This window comes from Myxine glutinosa, unplaced genomic scaffold (assembly GCF_964187855.1).
Source record: "Myxine glutinosa unplaced genomic scaffold, kmMyxGlut1.1 SCAFFOLD_873, whole genome shotgun sequence".
Classification (NCBI taxonomy): Eukaryota; Metazoa; Chordata; class Myxini; order Myxiniformes; family Myxinidae; genus Myxine; species Myxine glutinosa.
In genome coordinates this window covers 17,109-43,101 of record NW_027616968.1, presented here as the reverse complement: position 1 = coordinate 43,101, position 25,993 = coordinate 17,109, and the positions used below count along the sequence as shown (strand labels likewise).

The 25,993-nt window shown below is 45.8% G+C and overlaps 1 protein-coding gene across 2 annotated transcripts in view; it reads left to right on the top strand.

The window, feature by feature from the left end:
• Positions 1–25,685, top strand: part of LOC137426689 (glycine receptor subunit alphaZ1-like) — a 115,889-nt gene extending 90,204 nt beyond the window's left edge. For both annotated transcript variants that reach the window (XM_068115480.2, XM_068115487.2), the window contains 4 exons: positions 7,980–8,058; positions 8,829–8,964; positions 17,487–17,630; positions 17,981–25,685. In XM_068115480.2, the coding sequence (XP_067971581.1) occupies positions 7,980–8,058; positions 8,829–8,964; positions 17,487–17,630; positions 17,981–18,151 (530 nt within the window). In that variant the 3' untranslated portion in view covers positions 18,152–25,685. The remainder of the gene's footprint in view (positions 1–7,979; positions 8,059–8,828; positions 8,965–17,486; positions 17,631–17,980) is intronic.
• Positions 25,686–25,993: the final 308 nt, after the last annotated feature.

The following is a 25,993-nucleotide window of genomic DNA, read 5'->3' as shown; positions in this document are numbered from 1 at the left end:
GTATTTGACTGGCATTCCTTTTGAAAGATGTCTCTGGTATTACAGCAATTTTGCCTTTATTATCTGATCAACATGGTAATGCACTCCTCCTCTTCAATGGAGGTTGAAAGGTTGAAATTGTATTTGAAAGAGCTTTAAAGCTTCAAAGCTCATCTGAGCTTTAAAGGTTGAAATCTAATTTTGCTAAGATTGAAATGGATTTTCTGAGGATAGAGCTAGTAAATGCATTTTGTTCTGTACCTCCGATAGGTAATTAGCCCTCAATTTGGCGTTCAAACCTGTTCCGTCGTGCTAGTCGTGTGCTGTGTGTAAAAGCTATTATACTGTTGCGAATATGGAATTTGACCTCCATATCCGCTTGTAAATATTCCCCTATCTTCTCCGATACTCCCCAACTCTCCCCTTACCCCATTCCCTAGTCCCATTGTCTGTAAACAACACCCATTAGAGCCGATCTTCCCCTTCATTCCCCCATTAAATGTCGTGCCCAGGTCCCCCGCACCACACGTAGACAATTATAGGACATCTTGCTAGTTATTCTTAATCTATGTCAGTTAAGGACTTGTTTCCATTAATTATGACTCTTCGTTGCACCAGAATGTGATGATATGGCACCAGTAGGAGTTTAGGACCTTCCCATACCTCCCCGCATCTCTTCCCATCATCTCAAGCTCCAACAACAACCACAACAACAGCGGCTTTGCGTCCTCACTCCGGCTCGGTTGGCCGCCATTGAACATGTGCTCGACGGGGTTACCCAGAAGGGGGCTCCCTGTCGGCCCCTCGTCAAGGGCGGAGCCGGTAACCCCCGCACCCAATGAGAAGCCATGGGCCGATGCCATATGGGGCGGAGCTAACGAGCGAGGGCGTGACTCCCCGCCGGATATACGCGGCCCCGCGCCGGACGTGACGTGAGATGCGCCCCGAGCTTGGAAAGACAAGACGCCACCCTCCCGAGCGCTGAGCGACCTCCCCGGCATCTCCACCAAAGTCGCGACCCACGAGCGCTGAGAGACCTCCTGCATCTGTTGGGCCGCGCCATCCTGTCCCTGAGCACAAGGTGCACCTTGTGCTAGCCATCGACTGCCGCTTTCCTGGCCATCAAACCCCGTGTGAGTGAGCCTTGTCCCGTTTATCTGTGGTCTGTCTAGGGTTAATATAAGGTTGTGTCTAAGTGCCCACCTTCCTATGTTTCCCTCTTGTCCCTGTAATCTAACCCTTTCCGCCTTAATATAACCTCCTCCGGAGGTCTTGAGAACTGAACCCCTGGTGTCGTATTGTGTGATTATAATCCAGCCGGGTGTCTTCTTTTCCTTATTGAGCCAGCATAGCGCGGCTTCGTCGACGTTCGAGTACAATCGGGTAACTTGTACGGATACGGCGGCCATCCCGCTCGGCCCACCATACCATCAAAGTCGTATCTGTAACAATTGGTGTCGAGGAGTGAGATTGGACCCGGAGCGCGTTTACGCGCTCGAAATTATAACAGCGAAATTTGATTGTGTTTTACAAAAAAAAAAATAAATAATAAAAACCCGAATTTTGAAAGTCGCGCTATGGCGGATCAAGACGGCTGGGGTCCGGTAGGGGAGAGTGAGGTAGGGTCGATCCAGGACCAAAATGAGGGACGTGAGGAGAGCGAAACAGCGAGGGTAGCAGGCGCGCAAAATGGCGCCTCGCTGGTCACCGCGCCGGCGACCGTGACAGCGCCCCTGGTGGATCCGAACCTTTTCCTCCTGCAAATGGGGGCCCTTATGGACAGGCTAGAAGCCAAAATGGGACAAATGGGGAACCGGATGGATGCTCAGGGTGAGCGATTGGAGGGCCAAATGGGGGTAATGGGAAACCAAATGGGGGTAATGAGGGACGAAGCGAGGGCTCAGAGTGAGCAAATGGGGGTAATGAGGGACGAAGCGAGGGGTACCAGTGAGGGATTAGACAATAATTTTAAGGGATTAGACATGAAATTTGGGAAATTAGACGATAGATTAGGGGAAATACAGGAGGGGTTAACGGGGGTAGAAAACAGAATGGCCGCTCAAGAGAATCAAATGGAAGGGATGCAAAAAGGGTTAGAGGGGTTAGAAAACACCATGGAAGGCAAATTGAGGGACATGAGGGACCAAGCGGAAAGGGAAGTTAACCAAATGGGGCAGCAGATAGAGGGGGTCAGAATGGGGGTAGAAACCAAACTGGATGCTCACAGGGAGGAAATGGAGCAGATGAGGGTGGCATCTGGGCAGGAGATGCAAGTGATGGGAGAGGAGATCAGAAGAGGAGTGGGTGAGGAGGTCGGAGGAGTGCGCGAGGAGGTGAGGCACTGTAAGGAGCGCATGGAGAAAGAGGTGAGAAAGGGGACTGTAAAGTTACAAGGGGGCATAGAGGACCTGACGCAGGAGGTGGAGCAGCTGACGGTGGGACAGACGGAGTTAGTGGAGCAGGTTCAAAGGAACACTGCGGTATTAGGAGGTTTAAAGGCGACACAAAAAGAAATTAAAAACGACTTGATAGCGACAAAGAGGGAATGTCAGATGGTACGTGAGGGACTGACAACGAGGTTGGACGAGGTGATAGAGGTAATGGAGACGAAGGACCGGCAGGTGAGGACGCACATGGAAACGGTCAAGGTAGCCTTGGAGGACGAGCTTGAGGAGACGTACCGGGGAATAAAAGAGGTGAAGCACAAATTAGAAGAAGTGGAAGAAGGGATGAGCGAAATTAAGAAGCGACGGAGAGGGGATAAGAAAGAGATAAAAGAGGAGATAAAAGAATTGGTCCAAAGTCTGTGTTTGGATCGTGATGATGTGCTCATTAACCGGATGAGGGATTCGCAGGTGATGGAGGAGAAGCGAAGAGGAAGAGGACCCGGTGTAAGTGGTGACCAATATGGTCGTGCGTATGATGCGCCAGGGGATTTAAGAAGCTTGGGGGTCGAGATAGACCCGGGTGTTCGTGAGAGGCCGTTGGTGAAGTGTGCGACAGGTCTGGTGTGCGAAAAAGGAGGTGTGCGAGAAAGTCCGACTCTGGGGTGTGTGAGGAAAAAGTGCGTGCCAAGGGGAGAGTGTGCGCGAGGAAGGTGTGTGACGGACAGGTGCATGGGGAAAGAGTGCGCTGTCAAAGGCAAGGAAGAATGCACAGCTGTGGTGAGTGTTACAGAGGGTGTAACGGGAGAGTGTGCGCGAGAAAGGTGTGTGACGGACAGGTGCATGAGGAAAGAGTGTGCTGTCAAGAGTAAGGGTGAGTGCGCTGTCAGGAATGGAGGTGAAAGTAGTGAGAGTGACATGGAGCGTGAGTTAGTTGTGACAGGTGAGCGAGGATGTACACCTGGGATGGAAGGATGCACACCTGGAATGGTAGAGCGTGAGTGGGAATGCACGCTGGAGTTGGTGGTGAGGCACGTGGTTGGGTGTGCGAATGAGGGCACACCTGTGATTGTCACAGAGGAGGTGACCGAGGAGGGGGTGCGAAGCGGTGTATTGGTGAGGTGTGCGAGCGACGAATGTGTGCCAAAGTGTTCGGTGGTCAGGTGTGTGACCAAGGCTGTGAGTGGAATGAGGGTACCTGGGTGTGTAAGGAAGGGTACGAGGAGCATGGGCACAGCTGGATGTGTGAGCAAGGAACGGGCTGCGGGATGTAAGCATGCAGGTGAAGCATCGACGTTAGACGGGGTAGAGTTTAGAACGACTTATAGCCGAGTCAGGCCCTCGGTGCGTGCTGGGCCTCGCTTTGAACGGCCGCGTCCGTGCTCCACTAGGCGGAGCTTGCAGCCCGATAGGAAGGGTCGTCATGGCGACCACTTTTTGGTGAGACGTGCCGGCAGGTCTAGATCGGGGCATTGGATGGCTCCGTGCCGAGATGGTGCGTGGGATCTCGGCCCGGGTAAACCTCCTTCCCTGCACCGAATGCGGGACGCACCCAGCCGCTGGCACAGAACAACCAGCATTCATGGCTTGGCTTTACGAAGCCGGGCTTTGGACAGGAATTGGCGCACCGAGAGGCAGTAGTGAGTAGACTGGGTGATGAGGTTAGTGTTTTGGACCCAAAATTAGAGAAAAACAAAATTTGATGATTGGCAAGGGATTGGCAGTAGTGATTGGCAGATGATGGGCAGTGATTGGCAAATTTTTAATTTGTTGAAATTTGATGTGCAAAATTGGTAGTGAGAGACCCCCGATGTGGTGGGATGGCAAATCCACCATCCTTCCCATGGGGGGGCAAATGCGCTATAGCTTATGGGGTGTATGGCAGTGAAAACTAGCCCGGGTGGGTTAGGTTATATTGTTAGGGATCTAGAGAAGATGACATTAGGTGACGTTAAGTTTAGTTAGTGACTGATACCTGTAGTGGGGACGCAGGTAGATTAGTATGGATGATAATGACGTGGGAGCGCAATAGTTTAAAGGGACGACTGGGAAGCGCAAGTTTCAGAAGGGAGTAGTTAGCTGAGATGATGTCGTGTGAGTGAGAATTGAACAGGTGTGATTGCACAGGTGTGCAACTGGACAGGTGTGATTGCACAGGTGTGCAACTGGACAGGTGTGTGGAGCAGTGTATGAGTAGTGAGTGAGTGGATCAGCGCGAATGCGCTTGGGGAGAGAAGGGTGCAGGTGGCACCAGGTGTGAGAGCACAGGTGTGCAGGTACAGGTGTGTGGAGAGAGTTGGAGTAAGTGGTACGGAGTGGTGTGCATGGTGCGAAGGTGTGAATGGGGGAAGAGTGGACCCCCATCACGGATACCCGGGGCGGGTAGTGTAAGTGTTAGGTAGAGGGTGCAGGTAAATTGTGGTTGGATATTGGCATTTGTGGTGCGGTTGCAGAATGGTGTTGTGAATGGGTGCATTAGTGTTGTGGAAATGGCTGGGCGTGTAGCCTGTTAGTGTGTGTAGTTGGTTGGGCACTCCACCACTGTGAGGATGTCGGCCAGGTGAGGCCGCAGGTGGGCTCTGGGAGCCGGTAGTTGTGAGTGGGTGCCCGAGGATCCGGAGGATGGACCCGGGTAGCCCAGTGCCAGAGAGGGCACCGAGTGGGGAGAGTGCCAGAGGGCCTTCCCCAGGTAGTTAGGTTAGGGTGAGGAGCTAGGTAAGCTCGGAGGCAACTGCAGTGGTGGAGGTGTGCAGGTGGGTAGACCCACTGGGAGAGGTACACGTCGCAGCCCAGAAATTGTGCGAGGGCACCGGGAGATGAATCGGGGGAGTGAGACCCCAAATTGAAGAGCACCACAGTTTGGCCAATGGGAATTGGTTTTTAGAACCCATAGTGTAAGAGGGCCAATGGTTTGGCCGGAGGAAGACCCCGGGTAGTGTAAAGTTGTTAAAGTCATTTAGGAGATAGTTAGGATTGATGAACCTGTCGCACCATACGCAGCCACTTACCTGTGGTGATGATGATGACTCCACACCTGTGTTTTCTTTGTTTGTGTTGCAGAAATGAGAATTGTTGTTGGATTTGTGAGACGCATCACGACGTGGATGAGACATTGGGGTGATTCCATCTCTCCCTCCCTAGGAGGGACTGATGATGAATTGGTGATGGCAAATTATGATGTTGAGTTGGAGATGGCAAATTTTGATGAGAGTTGAAAATGGCAAATTTGATTGGTTAGGAGGGAGAGAAGACGAATTTGGTATATGGGAGGAACGGGGAAGACAGTAGGGATGTTTGTGGATTTGTAAAGTAGATGTTTATGGGTAGTGTTGTGTTTTGTTGATACAGTAAGGGGTAAGGGAGGGGCCATGTAGGTTACCTGGTGGGGGGGGCGTACGGTAGGAACGTACCTGTCTCACCTGGTTCCCATGTGCCCCCAGTGTGCATCACCTTGCATTGCGTGCACTTTTGCGCCCTTACCACCTTGCTCACTTGTCTTGTTTTTGTCTCCCACCTCCGAGGATCTGGCTTTGGGGTAGAGAGAGAGGAGAGAGAGGTGCTGGCGACGCAGTTGTGGGCCTGCACTTTCGCTGCTTGCTGCCGGGATCGATACACCATATGGACCGCAATGTTTGTGGCCACCCACGATGGACCGCAGTTCGTTTGCGGCCAAGCACCACCCGGGGATGGACCTATGGGTCAACGTGGCACCTATGCCATACAGGTGAACCACTTTTAGTTAAACACCAAGTGCACCACAAGAAGAGCAAGAGACACCTGCAGGGTTAGGGGTTGTCGAATTTATTTTTATTTCATTGAACAATGGTGACTGCACCGATTGGTGGTGGGGTGGTGCTGTTGATGCTCGGAAAGGGTGCTCTGCACGTTATTAAAGGCCGTCGGCCACAGAGCACTCGTGGGTTGGTGTATCGATGTTGGCAAGCGCGCTCTCTCTATGCATAACATCTGCATGTGTTCCTCCAAAAACAGGTCCTGGATCGTAGTGTAAATAGCAGCGTAGTCTTGTAAATAATGCTCCCTACCGGCTGTATGTTTAGTTTGCGAATTCTTTCCGGATTCGGTTATCCTGTGGGTGTGTTTCTGTGAGGAGAAGGGTGCAACGTCGCAGGGGGACATATTTACTCATTTGTGAATATCTGTAAAACTGTCGCACTCAGGGTAGAGTTAATAGTAGAGGGAACTACATTGCGTGCCACACTAAAGTAGGTAAAAATTTATCGGGTCGGGACGCCCCGAGGGTAGAGAAGGGTGCAATGTTGCGAATATGGAATTTGACCTCCATATCCGCTTGTAAATATTCCCCTATCTTCTCCGATACTCCCCAACTCTCCCCTTACCCCATTCCCTAGTCCCATTGTCTGTAAACAACACCCATTAGAGCCGATCTTCCCCTTCATTCCCCCATTAAATGTCGTGCCCAGGTCCCCCGCACCACACGTAGACAATTATAGGACATCTTGCTAGTTATTCTTAATCTATGTCAGTTAAGGACTTGTTTCCATTAATTATGACTCTTCGTTGCACCAGAATGTGATGATATGGCACCAGTAGGAGTTTAGGACCTTCCCATACCTCCCCGCATCTCTTCCCATCATCTCAAGCTCCAACAACAACCACAACAACAGCGGCTTTGCGTCCTCACTCCGGCTCGGTTGGCCGCCATTGAACATGTGCTCGACGGGGTTACCCAGAAGGGGGCTCCCTGTCGGCCCCTCGTCAAGGGCGGAGCCGGTAACCCCCGCACCCAATGAGAAGCCATGGGCCGATGCCATATGGGGCGGAGCTAACGAGCGAGGGCGTGACTCCCCGCCGGATATACGCGGCCCCGCGCCGGACGTGACGTGAGATGCGCCCCGAGCTTGGAAAGACAAGACGCCACCCTCCCGAGCGCTGAGCGACCTCCCCGGCATCTCCACCAAAGTCGCGACCCACGAGCGCTGAGAGACCTCCTGCATCTGTTGGGCCGCGCCATCCTGTCCCTGAGCACAAGGTGCACCTTGTGCTAGCCATCGACTGCCGCTTTCCTGGCCATCAAACCCCGTGTGAGTGAGCCTTGTCCCGTTTATCTGTGGTCTGTCTAGGGTTAATATAAGGTTGTGTCTAAGTGCCCACCTTCCTATGTTTCCCTCTTGTCCCTGTAATCTAACCCTTTCCGCCTTAATATAACCTCCTCCGGAGGTCTTGAGAACTGAACCCCTGGTGTCGTATTGTGTGATTATAATCCAGCCGGGTGTCTTCTTTTCCTTATTGAGCCAGCATAGCGCGGCTTCGTCGACGTTCGAGTACAATCGGGTAACTTGTACGGATACGGCGGCCATCCCGCTCGGCCCACCATACCATCAAAGTCGTATCTGTAACAATACTGACCTGTTCACTTCATAAGAGGTTGGTATTTAAAATGCAACACTGTTGATATCAGTTGGAATATATAAAAAGTACCAACATACAAGTGGACTCTTAACCCTACTGTTCAAATCATTGATGTAAATTGCAATTATTTCCCAGGTGTTGCACGCAAGTGCTTGCATTTCAAATACCCTTTCACATCACCTCCAAACTAACTTTTTATCTTTTTCTTTTGGCTCCTGTGTGCAGGTAGCTTCTCCTGCATTGAAGCAATTTTAACCCTAAAGCGTGAAATGGGTTACTATCTCATTCAGCTGTACATTCCATGGTAACCCCATACAGGCATCATTCTAAACTTAAGAAATTCTTTTTCTTTGATTGTACTTACAACTTATCTATATAATACCCATTAAAGATGGAGTGGAGGAAAATTTAATGATGACAATTTCCTGTTCTCTTTGCCAACATCATAATTAAATAATAATTCTGATGGCATTATATTTGTAGCTCATCTACTTGAAGTCGAGTGGAGTTGTTGAAGTCATAACAATCAATCATACCGGATATATAAAAAAAATTATATATGTGGGAAAATTACACACCCAGACCAGGAATCTAACCCAGGTCATCTGGAAAACCGTACCAGTGCTCTGCCATCTGAGCTATCTGGGCGACCCTGATCAAGCATGCAATTGTCTCACACATATGATTGCTACTCTCTTTCCGTCAATGCTCCCGGGGCACTCGCTGCCAACCTTAAGAGCACCAGCGGCCTGAGCACGAGAGGGTCTTCCTTCAATGGGGGGGGGGGGGGACAAATCCACGTCCTCTATTAAAAACACCACTGGGGGCGTAGTGAAGCAATTAGATTAATGAACAAGATTAAATAATTAAATTGATAGCCACTCTCAGATGGCAGAGCACTGGTATGGTTTTCCAGAGTACCTGAGTTCGATTCCTGGTCTGGGCATGTAATTTTCCCACATGTATCAATTTAATTATTTAATCCTGTTCATTGATCTAATATTATATATATATATATTCGTTTTTTTGGGGGGTTTTTTTTTCTGACTGTCCATCTCCCACCTGATTCCACAGCATATTGATTGTGATCCTATCATGGGTTTCCTTCTGGATTCACCATGACTCTGCGCCAGCACGAGTTGCTTTAGGAATCACGACAGTGCTGACCATGACCACACAGAGTGGAAATATAGGAGAGACGCTACCAAAGGTACGCCACCTGTTAAATGGTACAAATATGTGAGATAAAATGTAGGTTTGCAATTGGGTACATTTCTTGGCTTCTGAGCTGTCAACAGAAACCACAACAAGAGGGACACAATGGTTAACTCTTGCTTGTTAGCTAGTTGTATGCAGAACCAACCAAACCGATTGTGATCACATATAAATACGTCCACTAAATTCTATCAGTGATTTTAAACCAGGGCGACAAAAGAAGTTTGAGAAGAGGTGAGCTGACACATAAGCAAAACTTTTAATTGAAAAATATCATGAAGCAAGTACACTAAAGTTATTTCTAACCAACTATTTGCATGTTATTTATATTGACATTTACAGAGGAGTGGTGGTGAAGAGTGTGGTGATTGTCTGTCAAAGGTATTCCTAATGAAGAGCACGTTTTTGTCAAGTTTTTGACAAATGAGGTTATGGATAATCATCTTATTTAATGACTTTGTCAGTGTATTAAGGATTGTGTTAGGTGGGATTAACGGGAGAGGAGAGAGAGGGGGGTTAGAGTAGAAAAGATCAACGGTAGAAGTAGGGGATGACAATTGTCGGTCGAAGACCTCAAGGGAAGGAAGAAGAAGAAGAATCAGAGCAGCAATGTTTAATGGGATCGATTACAAACACACAGTGTGGAGCGAGGCTCAAGAATGCACCGCCTAACACGCAGCGGGCAATTCCTCAAGACACTCGCTGAAAAATAAGCAAAAAGTCATTTCATTTATAGCAAAATATCAGACAAGAATCTGCGCTAAAGACATAGCAAACCCTGGGCCATAACGACAACACCTCCCATTGTCCCTTCCTACAGAAGGCCAAACTTGGACAAACAGATGTAAGCATTGGATGAGCTGAGCTTTTTTGGCTCTTTATCTAAACATATCAGACCCGAGCGCAGGCCGAAGTAAATATTCTCATACACTAGGCTAAATGGTAGATGAATGATTGGATACACGTGCTGAATACATTAACAATCAAGGATATGTAATGTCTATATTTCTCCCGAGGTTGGTTACGTCTTTGTTTTTAGGAGACATACTAGAAACTACAAAGATATATAATTAATTATTCCCTTTGCGAAGAAGGCGTTTAGCGACATGTTTTCCCTATACGTGGGTCGCGAGCATATTATCTACTGTTTGGCACATACATTCAAGGACTTGCTTACTGGGCTAAGGATCCACCCTGCACGTCGAGCCTCGAAACCACATTTTGTCCACTCACCTCTGCCTGCAGCTGAGTTCAAATCGGTTTTCAGAAGCACGATATATAATTTCAGATGTTATACTCAATTGAGTCATGGGGTTTAAACCCTAATGGCTGACAGTTCCTTCCTTTGTCTTTACAAGACACCTCCTTGGAAAGACACCGTATACCCCAGTGGTCAGCATCCCAATTAGTCACATGCCAGGCGCGATACAGCGTCACGCATGCTCAAGAAAGATATCGGCCCTAACTGGCCGTCTAACATTCAACGTATGAATTGTTAGCCATAATTCGCGACGACGGCGCCTGGTTTAAGAGATTGCTGCTGCCCGGCCAGATTCCGAATCCACCCTCGTCACGGCGTAGGTGCGACCCGGTTGCCAGCCAGATTTAGGGGCCCTCCATATGCAGGCGTGGTCCTCGCGAATTAGGGCAAACAATCGACGTCCAATGCCATCAAGCTTTGTACATATGATTGCTCTGTGGAAGAATAGGATGCACATTCGTCATCACCAATATCCATCTCCTCATAATCGCAAATCTCCATCTCCACATAGTCTGTGTCAACGTCAGTATTCAAAGTGTTGGGTGTTTTAAGCTGAGACGATCCCAAAGTGGTTGTTACGGGTGGTGTAAGTGGTGGTGAGGGTGGTTCTCCCGGATACATGTTTGCCATCCACTCCTTACTGCTGGCATAATAGCAATAACCTTTAAAAGAACCTACACTTTCTAAATCACAGGTATAATCATCCCAACTAAAATCATCATTATCAGAATCCCAAGCATCAATAGGTTCATCGATTTCAAGCCAGGAATCATAGATCCCTAAAGCCACCTCCTCTTGCCACACAAGTATCACAGTCATCACAAAATTCAATACAGGCAGCAGCCAGTTCCCACATGGGATCAACACAAGTATCACAGTCATCACAAAATTCAATACAATTTTCTGGAGCGCTGGTCACAACTGCCTTGTTGAAGGACCCATTCAGGTCGACGGCCTTTGTGGTCAGAACCATAGTCGTTGTCGGCGGCTTCTTCACTTTCCATCCTGTAAAATACTTTCTTACACACACCATGGTCAAATTCCTAGCCCCCCGTCCCACCAATTGGCATTTAGTTACCTTATCTCTCAGATGGTTGGCTTATTCATAGCCGCATTTCCTGTGTCGTGTCTGGAAATTCAAATGCCATATTTACTTTCACCAATTTCCGAAAATACCTTCCTTTTAATCATCTTCCCTACATCTAATACATGATTTACCAAATTTACCTTGGGAAAAATGGATCCCAGATAACAAGTCCCTCCCCACTGGTCGGGTAAGTATGGATATGCTTTATTTCCGCAAATAAACATTACTCCATGGGGTGGGATAAGGGCCGAGGCCATGCATTTACCGATCTCAACGCGGGTGGCGCTTGGTGTTCCCCAAGATATGGTTAGCTTGGTTACGTTATGCTGGGCTTGGTCATCTATGGTTATTACAAGGGGGCCTCCCTTTTCTCTCCCTCTGGTGTCGGATGGCAGGGTATGGGTACATTCCGAGGTTCCCATCTGAACGTGTCCCTTTCCTATAAGACACACCCGTCCCTTTTGCTCTGTCACCCAGACTGGATCAGGTGGTTTGTCTAACAAAGCCTGCTTAATGGGTGGGGTATATCGAAACTCCCGGGAACACACTGCTGGGGATTTTGGACCTATCAGTTCCAAGGTTGTGGTCAGACATGGGGTACGCAAGGGTCCTGAGCACATATCTCGTAGGGACAGGGGCAGCACTACCATTTCTATCCCTGTCGTACTGGTGTGGGGAAAATGCATGCACATCCAACAACGTGATCGGTTCTGTACCTTCGCCATTGCACGGGTCACTGTCCAATACGTATTTTCCTTTGGCTTTTTCCTGCTTTCGATCCGTCGGTGCGGAATTAATATGTATGAGATGCATGGTGGCCTATAGTCGTAGGGGGTCTGTGACGTCATGAATTCACATTGTAGTATCAGAGTAGTGCCGCTGTTCAGTAATACATGCGTGGTTAAATTGTTCGAGTCCTTTCCCCATTTGTAACCTGGCCTGGCCATGTTTACTATTGGTGCGCTGCCTTGTCGTGGCGCTTGCTTCAGACGACTGAGGGCAGCAAAACCTGTCTTCCTTCCATGTGAGTCTGTGTACAACGCCCTCCACATTATCCGTGTCCATACGTCTTCCTTCACATGGCAGCAGGGTATATTTATCCTTTGACCCCAGATAACTCTCTGCCGGTAGACCTTAACGGTTTGGTCGCCATATGCATATGTCTCCGTGTTCGCCCATGCCCTCGTGTCCCCAGTGCTGGCAAAGCAGTATATTAAACTAAGTGTGATTGCCACCCCTAACAGGCGGTGGTGCAGCATCCTCGATCTGTGGTGGTGCGTTTGAGGTGTCTGTGTTTGTGGGTATGGCCAACTTACAATGTGTGGCATGTACCCAGGACGACTTGCCCTCACAAAACACCGCTGTTGGTGTGATCAGAAGAACTTGGTATGGCCCCGTCCACCTTGGTTCGAGCGCAGTCTTACGGGTGAAATGCTTCACCAGCACGTAATCTCCTGCCTCGAAGGTGTGGATAGGCTTGCTTGCTGGCTCCGGTAGGGCCTCCCGAACGCGTTCATGTATGCTGCGTGCCACATGGGATAGACCTATGCAAAACTTTAAAAACATGTCATCCATGATAGGTAATTCAAGGGCTGCCATATCCACTGGCGCCGATGCCGTTGACATATAGCGCACGAGCGACAGACCATGGTAACCACAGTCGAAAGGCCTGGTGCTGCCCAGGTGGAAGTGACCTGCCTCATCACCCCCCTATGGCACACATGGCCATTTTGATGCGCCATGCGTGCCAACCATGGCAATAAAGCTCGCGGTGCCACGGGTTTGTCATTAATCGTCCACATTTGTCCTTCTGCGGGGCGCTGAGCTCCCAATTTAATCCAATCTTAATGTTCTACGTTTGAGGCCGCGGCTTGTAATTGTATTACATCGAACTCTGTAGGTGCGGATGTCGGAACGTCTGTCTGGGCAGTCGCTTTAGCGCCCTGTTTGCGCGTAACTACTGGCATATTATACCCAACCTGTTGGTTTGCCGCTAGTGCTGCTGCTCCGTCGGCTCGGGCGTTTCCACGGGCCACAGCGTCGTCTGTACGCTGGTGACCTCGGCATTTAACTACAGCTATTTCACGTGGAAGCATAATACTATGAAGCAGATTTCGCACTAAGTCCCCATTTTTAATGAGTGCTCCCGCTGAAGTGAGGAACCCTCTCATTTTCCATATGGCCCCTTTGTCGTGGACCACTCCGTGTGCGTATGCCGAGTCTGTATAAATTGTCACTGCTTTTTCCTCGCTTACTTCGCACGCTCTCGTGAGTGCGTACAGTTCAGCTTGTTGTGCTGACCAGGTGGGCGGGAGGCGGCCGCTTTTGACCGTCTCCGTATCCGAGCATACTGCGTACCCAGATAACAGGGATCCGTCCCAAGCCCGTTTGGCTGAACCATCGACGTAATAGGTATGATCGGCTTCCTGTAGCGGAGTGTCCTGTAAGTCAGGCCTTACCGTTGATATTAATTGGACCACGTCCGTGCAAACGTGCGGGATTCCCTCCTCCTTTGTTGGCAAAAGTGTCGCTGGGTTAAGAATGGTACACCGCATCACCGTCACGTTGGGTGCCATAATTAATGCCGTTTCGTATTGCATCAGTCGAGTGGCTGTGAGATGCTGTGTGTTTCGCTGTTGTAGTAGTGTATGGACGCAATGCGGTACCTGTAAAAGGACCGGATGTCCCATAACTATGTCGGCCGTCCGCTCAACTGCGTATCGGGCAGCCGCCACGGCTTGTAAACACAGCGGAAAGCCTTGTTCTACCGCATCAAGCTTTTTGCTGAAATAGGCTACTGGACGTTCCTTATCTCCATGAGTCTGAGTTAACACGGATTGCGCGAATCCCCCTACTGCATGGGTGAAAAGTGTGAAGGCCTTTTTATAATCGGGAAGGCCCAAGGTTGGCCCAATCTTCTTCATTTTGCTCTATCACCTCCCTTTGAGCAATAATTTAATTGATGTGATTCCCATATACCTGGTGGAGTTCTGTTCACTTGGTCTGCAGAGCCGTGATCCAATCTTCACCAGCCCCCAATCACCTTCTTATCACAAAACAACAGTCCATAACTAACCACTTTTCTTTATTTCCTGTCTTCTCCATCAACTTTTATAATCTTTTCCCCTCCCTTTCTTAGCAAACCTTGCTAAGTCACTTGTCATTGACAAATGATCCATCTAATTCGACTTTCCAACTTAATCATCTTTGCACTTTCCATGACCTTCTTCTCACTTCCTTTTAAACCTTTTCTTCAGACACAACCCACATGAGTTATGAATACAATTTCCCCTTTCAGGCACGTGTCTAGTCACTCACAAAGTGTCCATAAGACAACGTCATTATATTTCACAGAACTCCACCACTCTATTAAATCCTTAACATGCCCAATGGGCAATCCACGGAAAAATCAAAGCATTTTCAGTCCCCCTTTTCTCATACACTAGCCAATGTAAGTCACAGCCAAACATAAATAAAGAGGTTCCAGCGAGTTGTGACCTCCATAACTCTAAACAACTCCGCTGGCACCTTTTAAAACAAACTTTCCCAGTCACTTACTAAAATAAAGTGCAGCTCTTGTCCGTAGATATACGTTAACCAAGGTTACATGAGACTTGACAACAATATTCCTGCCCCGTGGAGCAAGGCATCAGAGTCAACTCCCCTCTCCACCTGAACTTATCCCAGGTAGAATTTAGCTACCTACAGAGAAAGTACCTGCACAGCACATTTACAAACCAATTCGTCCCCTCGTATTAGGGGACGTCACAAATGTTCCACCACAATTTACAGCAGGTGACCACCCACCTGCCTTCTGTCGAAGTCCAGTTCAATTTCCATTCACAGACAGACAGACAGACAAATAAACAGACCGGGTGAAACCATAACCATCCATCCTTCCGATTGGACTCATGTCAGCATCACATGTCATTCTTGCCTTCATTCAACGCATTCTGCCATCCCAAGTCGGCCAAATACAAGCCCCGGCCATGCCGTTGAATAAACACCCAGTCGGACTGTCAGCCTATCATTTTTGACTTTCACTCCCAATTTTACTCATCCGGATTGCCCAACGCCCGTAGGCAATTTGGGGAACCCCTTGTCAATCCATGACACACTTCAATGACTCACACCATAAACACAAATACACGCTGCAATGACAGATCATTCATTCCCTTATACACAAATACCTGTGCTCACTCCAACACATCCAGTGCGTAGCTTAACTTAAAATACTCATCGTCCTACCTTTCTTGGGCTAGTCCCTCCTGTAGTCCTAAGATCGGGTCGCCCCCCGATTCCTAACCTTAAACGCAGTTCTCACGCCGGAGTAACTTAACACCTATAATTATCTATCACCCACATATGGGTCTACCTGCTTCCCACGCTGGAAGCTTACCTGAGGGATATCCCTCCTTATCTCGGGCGCCCTGTATAATCGATTCATTACCCACTGCTGCTCTGGTTTAAACTAAATATGGTTCGGAATGCAAGCCAGGTGGTACAGCCGACAGAGGTCCACACGTCCAAAGCAAGGCAGGAGGCTTCAATTTCGATGTGCAAAAATTGCTTACCCAAATTAGGTGCCGGCAGGCCTCCTTCCCGACCTAGAACGTGAGGGTCCACCTCGTCTGCACACTTGGATGATCCCACTTCTGACACCAAAATTGTCGGTCGAAGACCTCAAGGGAAGGAAGAAGAAGAAGAATCAGAGCAGCAATGTTTAATGGGATCGATTACAAACACACAGTGTGGAGCGAGGCTCAAGAATGCACCGCCTAACACGCAGCGGGCAATTCCTCAAGACACTCGCTAAAAAATAAGCAAAAAGTCATTTCATTTATAGCAAAATATCAGACAAGAATCTGCGCTAAAGACATAGCAAACCCTGGGCCATAACGACAACACCTCCCATTGTCCCTTCCTACAGAAGGCCAAACTTGGACAAACAGATGTAAGCATTGGATGAGCTGAGCTTTTTTGGCTCTTTATCTAAACATATCAGACCCGAGCGCAGGCCGAAGTAAATATTCTCATACACTAGGCTAAATGGTAGATGAATGATTGGATACACGTGCTGAATACATTAACAATCAAGGATATGTAATGTCTATATTTCTCCCGAGGTTGGTTACGTCTTTGTTTTTAGGAGACATACTAGAAACTACAAAGATATATAATTAATTATTCCCTTTGCGAAGAAGGCGTTTAGCGACATGTTTTCCCTATACGTGGGTCGCGAGCATATTATCTACTGTTTGGCACATACATTCAAGGACTTGCTTACTGGGCTAAGGATCCACCCTGCACGTCGAGCCTCGAAACCACATTTTGTCCACTCACCTCTGCCTGCAGCTGAGTTCAAATCGGTTTTCAGAAGCACGATATATAATTTCAGATGTTATACTCAATTGAGTCATGGGGTTTAAACCCTAATGGCTGACACAATTGACACAAGATGGTGGTGCACTGTTTTGATGATATGTATCTGCACAGTTGCCCACACATCTAATCATATCACAAGCTTCACTTTAACCAATTTATATAACATTGAGCTTTCCCTAAGTCAGCTCAGTCAGCTTTCCTTCCTCACTCTTAAGGAATTAATTTGGATCGTGGTTTAAATACCTTTTCTGTTTTCATAAGTATAAAAGCCCGTCAAAAATGACGGGTTGGAACAGTTTGTTCGACGGTGCAGCCTCATGAGCGTGCCATAGTCTGAAGCCTCGGCCTGGTGGCAGGTGTGCTTATATCTTCCCTATTTATTAGACAGATGCAAATAAACACTCGTTTTACTCTGCAAGCGTTGCACATCACGTGCAGGGAATTTTTCTTCCCTGCGCCTTGTATTTATTTTTTTAACGCTTCTGTGCACCGCTCTTGTGGCTCGGTTTGCAAGCCACCATCTACAATTCCACTAGAAGAGACAAAATTACTCTTTTATGGAAAATGTTTTTCGAGTTTGTTTTATCCTCAAAAATAGACCGAAGTGAACACACATTCGTGTTAAAGATTGGCCTTTAAAACCTACCCTTATGAAGGGGAACAGAAGTCTGTACAATCACACAAACTGACATTATGTTTTGTATGGTAGACGTTCATAGCCAATACCTGTTGGTCTCTGCATGTGAATGCTTGATATAACAATAATGATAACGACGATACACAGGTTTCGTATGTAAAGGCAATCGACATCTGGATTTCCACCTGCTTGATATTTGTGTTTGCTGCACTACTGGAATACGCCATTGTGAATGTCCTTGCTCGCCAGTGCCAAGACATCTTTGCAGGATGTGGACGATCACGCAGGAAGGTATCTTGCATTTGTTTCCTCTTTGCCAATCTGATATTTTTTTTACTACTTCCATAACTCTCCATAACTTGTGGTAAAAAGATGATATAAAACGAGAGTTACTGATCATTGCCCACAATATCTTGCTTCCCATATTTTGTGCATCTTCTTTCCCATTTTCAAGCACTAATTCCAAGACTGAAATGTATAAATCCTTTCTTACATGCAGCCCTAGGGGTTGTTGTTATGAATATTATTTGGAGAGATCTTTCATTTGGTCATTGTTGTTACTGATGTTGACGCAACTGGAACGATCCCACTAATTTCTTGCTCTCTCCACCTACTCCCTCATATACCTCTTGACATTTCAGCCACATTTTACAATTGACCCAGAATCTCGAGCAATCACAAAGGATGCCGTGCACCATAGATGTCTACGCTATGCTCAACGTGTGGATACAATTTCACGCATTGCATTCCCCATTGTCTTTATGTTTTTCAATCTATTTTATTGGCTTACATTTATTGCTCTTCGTAATTAAATTTTACACACCATATTCACCCACCCATGCTCACTTCACACTTTTTCCAATTTCCTTGAGTTGGAATTTGATGGAAAGCTCAACATGATGTATTTAATTGTGAGCCATGGCCCTCTGAATAATTTGGACCGCCTGAGATAAACCTTTCATTTAAAATGAGAATAAGGACGGAATATTTGTTGCTAGGTCTGCATACTTACCATGTGAAAGAAACCATCTTTGTGAGAGATAGAAAAACCTCACCCTGGGAAAAGAATCTTCATACAGTTCCGTATCACTGTTATTGCTTGCACCAAACACCTATCTGTACACATTGCTACAATACTACAGCCACAATCAAATAGCATTTCTCATTAAGACAAAGGCTCAGCTGCGACGTTCCAACAACAAAGTTGCTTTTTTCAGGGAATCTATAGACAAACTGCACATCACGAATGTAAAATACCCTCCGTGTGGTAAAAGGGGGGCATTTGATGGAGGGAAGCAGATGCAGAAGAGGGAAGCAGATGGAGCCACATCTACAGTGATTGGAAATTTTATATTTCAAGTGATGTACAACTGTTTAAAAGATGTAACATATTCAAGTCATTTTAATTTCTGTTTTTTACCCACATTATATCATACATTGCCTTTTCATTTCATCATGCACGATGTGTCTTCATGATGTTGTAGTGCAAGAGCTATTACACTTTTATTCATGTGTTTGAGGCCAAAAGGTTTGAGGATCATTTCTAAATCAGCTGATTCCAAAAACCCATGTCTTAATTGCCACAGCGACTGGCTTTTTTGGTGAAAATTTCAATTTTGAGATTATTTCTTATTTTTTTCACAACAACAATTTCAAAAAACAGTTTTTATTCAGACATTTCTCAAAATTATTTATACGTGCATGTGAGGTATTAAATGAAAGCAATTACCGGTGGACAATCACAGACATTCAAAAGACACATGGATTAGAACATTACGATTGTTGGAGGTTATTTTATCGAAAAATGGAGAGAAAAACTCCGATAGTTTCGACAATCGTTTCCATAAATCATTCAACAGGTATCTCTTCATTGTTCCCTGTATTTCATGTATGTAGAAAGTTGACTAAGACGTACATATGTTCATGTAAGTCAATATTTGTCATGGTAACGTGGCAGGTACAAAAAGATTTATGATAACATTACCCTTACACCCATTTTGGCAAACTACTATTTGAATTGTCTTTCAAAAGTAACTTGTAATGAGAAACAGGCATATTTAAATAAATTGTACCATGAAACTATCATCCAGACGCATATATTAAAGGAGCCGTGCCCCTGTGTTATGCTTTTTCGCACCCAAGAAAAAAATAAATCTCATACTTCACTTTTTCTCAGATCAAACTGCATTCACTAGCTTGTGAGTCAGTGACTTTAACTACTTGGCCACAGAAACTTTTATGTAATAAATATTGGTTCACGAGTTATCAAGTGACTACTATGTTCGTCATGTGTGTGCATCTGTCTGTGTGTGTCTGTCTGTCCGCAGCATAACTACCCGATGATATCATCCGATCTTGATGAAATTTGGGTGGGAGGTTAATATCATGATCTAGTTGTGTCCTGCCGAGAGTGGGCGTATTGCACCCATTGTGGGTGGAGCCATGCCCGAAAAAGATGTCTTTTTAGCGGTAATCGAGTTCAAGCTACATCTTTTCCGAGGGGTTTGGTGGAATCTGACAGGGGTTTCGATATTTGGTTCGGCCAATGTCATGTGTCTAGCACCACGGAGCTCGATGTTTCATTTATTTTTTTTCATTTATTTTTTTTCATTTCATTTTTCACCGAATTTTCGGCATTGTGTAGCTAACTAACCTCATAACTGATTACACATTATTTTCTATCTCATTTCAAGGTCAGTAACCTTCGTTTTGACATTTCCGCGCCTGGCCTGTCCGGGCCTGTTTCGGTTATAGTCCGTCCTTTGTCATTGAATACCGCTCGCTCGTGAACCATCGTCATCTCCTGACTTGATTGTTTTAATTTTGTTCTTATTATAATAAAGAGCCTATGCTTACGGATGAGAGGAAGACCAAGCGGGACTTGGAGTAAAAACCACCTTTAGAGGCCATTTTTCCCCGCAAAGCGGGGGTTGGCCTTTTTCGGGAACCGTGGTTGTTGTTGTTTTTCGGTCCCCTTTTTGAAGCAATGTTTTACGGCCGGATGCCCTTCCTGACGCCAACCCTTTTTGCCGCCTTTAACGACAAACAGGGAATTACCAGTGAACTGGTACTCAATTAGCCGATCTCGGAAGGATGACAGGCTGAGTCAACCCCCCTGGCGTTAATTCAGCAATCGACCGGGATTCGAACCCAGGATCCTAGGTTATCCTCAGCCTGCACCCTAGCCGCTAGCCCAACACCAGGGTCCAGACCAGTGCACCAGACCAGGGCACAACACCAGGGCACTTGGAGTGCCGCTGTAAAACACAAACAAACAAATGCACAATCAGATGCTTTGCGAATTTTATATAGAATGATAAATGAAGATATATACTTACTATAATTCACGGACCAGTGTTTTTTTGAGTGTATTTGTCACGCTACTCCTCCTACAGTTCTGAGCCGATTACATCCATACTTGCTACATAGGATCAACGTGACCCCAATTAGTGCATTGGGGTATTTTTTATCTTTGCCGGTTGTCTTGGGGGGGAGGGGGCGGGGTGGAGGATGGTATGGAAATTCTCGATGTAAATGTGTGTTGTGTAGCGCCACCTCTAGGCGGTTGAGGGTATTACAAGTACCCACACTTTACAGTGCAGTATCCCTGCCCCACGTTTTCTAGTGCAATGAAGTGTTTTGAATAAGCCAGCAAGAGGTATTTTGAATTACATGTTTGAATAAGGATAATAACAACCCCCCTGACCGCTTCCATTGGGAGCAGTTCCTTCTAGTAAAAGTATAATTTGCAGAACAGCAAGAATTTCATTCCAGGGTTCGACATGGCACTGGGAGATGTTTAACACCTAACATTGTTTATCACGAGATCATAAACTAACTGTTGTAGTTATCTTCAGTGATTTCTTTCAGTTATTTTACCTGTCCCTAAACCTTATCTATCTCCTATCATACCTAATCATCTTTTACCTGTCCATTTTAATCACGAACCAATGAACCCACACAATCCCTGAGAGGGAACACATTGATTGTTTGTGTGTTTTACAGCGGCCCTTGTAAACACGTTAAGCCATCTCATCATCTCATAATCATCATCATGTCGGCCATCAGGAATCCCAAGGCTGCAAAATATGCCATATTTACATGGAATTCTCCAAAGCAAACAGATACATTGTCATACTTTGGGGATTCTTCAGCTTGTATTTTTGAAGGGCGGAATTGGAAATGGTGATGTCATAATGAAGCAATGCATAGACAATGTTTCAGAATATTCATTATACCGATAGTTGTCCCAGGAAACACCTGTTGGCAGCCTAAGTTTCTGCGGTAGCCCATGAGGTGTAACTCTGTCCTTGTCAGAAATAGTTGTGGCTAATTCTGTTTCCATCACTTTAGCTATGTTGTAACTGATGGAATGTCCAAAATGGTTCATTATTTCATTATTTCTTTTTTCTACTGCTGGTCGTGCTGTTGAGTCTGAGTGTGAAGCATAAATGTTTTGCTGGTTTCACATTACCTCTTGGTGTTGCAAATATAGCATCCTGGGCAATAGAGTTAAAATAGTGCTCCACACCTCTTTTTGTCCCGACCTTCTCAGAACCAGTACGTATATAGAATCGGAAAGAACTACAGTAATACACCAGGTGGTTCTGCCAGTCCTTCTGCCAGGGAGTCAGTCTTCAACTGCCCAGATATTTGCATGATGCTTGCAGTTTTTGTATTTTGTCTCTAATGTGGAGTCAAAGGAATATTTTCCCAAATATTCCCAAACGTGTTTTAAGAATACAAAATAATGTTTTCCCGAATATTATCAAAGGAAAATTTCGCCAAATTCCTTTAAAACTTTGGAGAAAAGGGTTGTACTTGGTTGGTGGCCCTTTTTTTACTGCCATCCATTAAACGGCAAATTCCTGCAGCATGGAAGAAGGCTAATGTTATTGCCATCTTCAAAACTGGTAAGCCAGCAGACTTGCCCTGCAATTACCACCCTATAGCCCTGCTATCAGTGATGGGAGAGCTGATGGAGAGGGCCCTACTATTGCATTCAACCCCCACCCTGGAGACCTTCCTACTTGATGAGCAGGGGGGCTTTAGGCTCGGCAGTAGTACTTGTGATCAGGTTCTTGCCCTCTCTACCATCATCAAGGCTGGTTTCCAGAGAAAAAAAAGATGGCAACTGCCTTGGTGGACTTGTTGTCGGCCTTTGACACAGTCTCGCTCCAAGGACTCCTTCTCAAAGTCTCGAAAGTCTTCCGTTGTCAGAAGACAATCAGACTACTGTTGGTATTCCTTGGTGACTGAAAGATCCATGTCAGCCTCAATGGCAAAACCGGCCATGTTCGAACACTAAATGATGGCCTCCATCAAGGGTCTGTTCTAGCCCTCACTCAATTTAACCTCTATGTCAGCGACCTGCCAATGATGACCTCCTTCAAACTCGCCTATGCTGATGAAAATACACTCAATAAGTAAGCTCAGTCCTCAATAAGCTCTGCACTGGACAGGGCTATTGCAGTAGCATTCTCCATCGATGGAAGATGAGGCCTGATGGACTTTGTGACTGTGGAGGGGTCCAGACGATGGAGCACATGACGTCACACTGTCCCTTGCGGGAGCTATGAGGAGGACTTTTAGCCATCCACCAACTCACCCCTGAGGCAGCCACGTCGTTGTAGAACCTGTACATTAAACTTTAGCGCATCCCATATTGACCATATGCAAGAAGAAGAAGAAGTCAAAGAAACTGGCCTGTATGTCATTACAGAGTCACAGGAACTGGCATACTGTTGAGCAGAATCAAAAGATTTGTCCTTGTACATGGGACTATTTTACAGAATGTTCCCATGCTTTTTAGATTTTTAAATTGCTCCATCAGTTCCAAAATGGTTCAATATCTTCTCAGGTAAAGAGGACACGAAATGTTGAGCTGTCAATTTTCAAGTAATTTAGAATCGACTAGTCGCAGTCATTAATTCAGCACGGCTATTTGTGATGACATTTTCTTTTACATAATTTGTAGGAATTTCAAATGCCGTTGTGTGAGTGTCCCTGGACTCTCCATATTCTGTCTTTCCAGATGTTGAATGGCACACCCTTTGTGCTCTGTTTAAGCATGTCTTGCATCACAAATGGTGGTACTATACTTCATTTGCAATGAAAGCAACATGTCTGATTTTTGTGAGTCTGATCTTGAAGCCTCCTTCATTGCCTGCTCAACGTTTTTTGTTTCACATTTACCTCGGAACTCAACCTTTCGATTAACTGTTTCGAGCTCATGAAAACAAAGGTACACTGATGTACCATAGCTGTTAGCTTCCAGACGATCCACTTGAGATCGCAGTACTGTGCCACAGAGTTGCTACGTTGTTTCTGGGTTGATGTCATCTGGATTCTGTCTTGCTTTTGTAACCGCAGTGACATTTTTACACCAGGAGCTGTAGTACCCTATCTTTTAGTTGTAGTCTGTGTGTAGGCCTCCACGTGATGCGTCTTTCGAGCTCATACTGAGCATGGACATATGCGCTTCTTTCTCCCATTATTTCATTATTTCTTGATCTCACCCTTTAAAATTTGGTCTGTGTGCAAAATGTAAGCATGGGTTGTAAAAGGCACCGTCGTCAGGAGTCAACGACAAAAAGGATGGTTAATTAAGCTGTGCAAGGCCATGATTATGTGCTACATATGTCATGGTGCATGTGAGGAAGCTCAGCTGTTCGACAAAAATAAATGATGTACTTGTGTCTTACTATCAGTAACTATAGTAGGGACGCATGAAAAATTGTGCAGCTTTGCGGAAATTCGGGGTAGAAATAACATTGTGACCATTTTTTCATATTAGTCATGTTGTTATGACAAATATCGATTCATTTTGGTCAACTTTCTTCACCGATAAGACAGGTAATGATGATAATATATATCTGTTAAATCATTTATGGCAACCATTGTCCAAATCACAGGAGATTTACTTTCTCTATTTTTCGACCAAATCATCTCTAACAAGAAAGGGAATTGCTTTGCAATACATGTTCCCTTCTGGTCCCAATGAATATTCTTATTCCAAACACCCAGCAATTGTGAGCCATACACAACAACAACAACAACAACAACAACAACAACATGCATTTTAAGGCCATTTTCCCTGCTCGAGCGGGGGTTAGCCTTGCGGTCCCCATGACAATCTTCTCCATTTTGCCCTATTTTCTGCATCTCCCCTTGTTAACCCCCTTGCCCGCATTTCTTCTTCCACCATCTTTAGCCAAGTCTTTCTCGGTCTTCAGTTCTCGGTTTCTCGGTTTCTCGGTCTTTCTCGGTCCAGTCACTTTCATCCTTCCTCAACACATGACCAAACCATCTCAACCTGTTCCTCTTCACAGCATCAATCACAGGCTCTATTCCCATCATCTTTCGCAATTCATTCAATTCGCAATTCAATTTCGCAATTCAATGGATTCAATTCATTGTGAGCCATATACAGTAGGACAAATTGTTTTAGTATGCAAAGCCACATAATAAGTTGCAGTTGCTGTAACTTATCATAATAAAGCCAAGTACCAAGTTTTAGTTCGATATGTTGAACGTTAAGGGGGGAAATGTCGGGAAAACCACAGGTGGGACGGACAGACTGACAGACGGAGAGCAAACTATAGTCCTCTCAGGTGAAACCGGGAGGGGACTAATAAATGTAATGTTCTAATCCACATATCTTTTTAATATTCGAGAGTGTGAATCAGGTAATTATCTTCATTTTTAACACTTCACACATGCAAGTCTTGTGGTACTTTTGAGAAATCTGTGAATGAAAAAATGCTTTCTGAAATTTTAGTTGTAAAAAATAAAAAAGGACAAAATTGCATTTTTCACCAAGAAGTCAGCAGCTGTGGCAATTAAGAAATGAGTTTTCAGAATCTGCACAAAATTCTGATTCGGAAATTATCCTCAAACCCCTTGGCCTCAGACACATGATTGAATGTTCCGTAGCTATTGGAGGATTATCATTTTCATTTCTTTATGAATTGATGTAAACATTGATGTTTTTTTTGACGTCTTTGATGTAAACATGAAAAATAACTGACTGGTTTGTGACCTTAACACTACAAATGAATTATGCCTTGAGTTTGGAGTGGTAGGCACAGCAAAAATATATTTTTCCGCTCAAAAAATGCAGATTTTCACGAGCTGCAAATGTGTGCATGCCTGCATCATACAATCTCACTGCATTTCCTTGCAACTATAAAACAGATCCAGTGCATAGAAATGTAAAAAATATGTAATTATATTCTCAGCCAATGAAATGCTGTCCATTAAAGTGAAAGATTTGGTGTTGCATGTATGAGCTGCGGACAGCATGAGCTGCATGTAACTGATTGAATGAACCAGTTTTTGAATTGATTATAACAGTCTGGTCTAGATTTTTTCAGAGCTTTGGAAGGGAAATATGGACGCATTGCCTTTTTTCTCTCTGCAAGAGTAAAGCTCATGGAAGAGCAAGGTTACATTGACATTGGGGCAGCGGGGCAACAATTGGGCATAACCAGGAAGGGCAACAGCAAACAGAAGGGAGAGAAGGGGAGGAAACACTGAAATCAGCAAGTAAGAGGGGTGGCGGGAGGGTGACACAAGGTGGGGGCGCACTGCCTGCTTGAAGCTTTGGAGGAAAGAGTTGGGAAATAATGGCCTCGGGAAGGTGGTGCTATAGA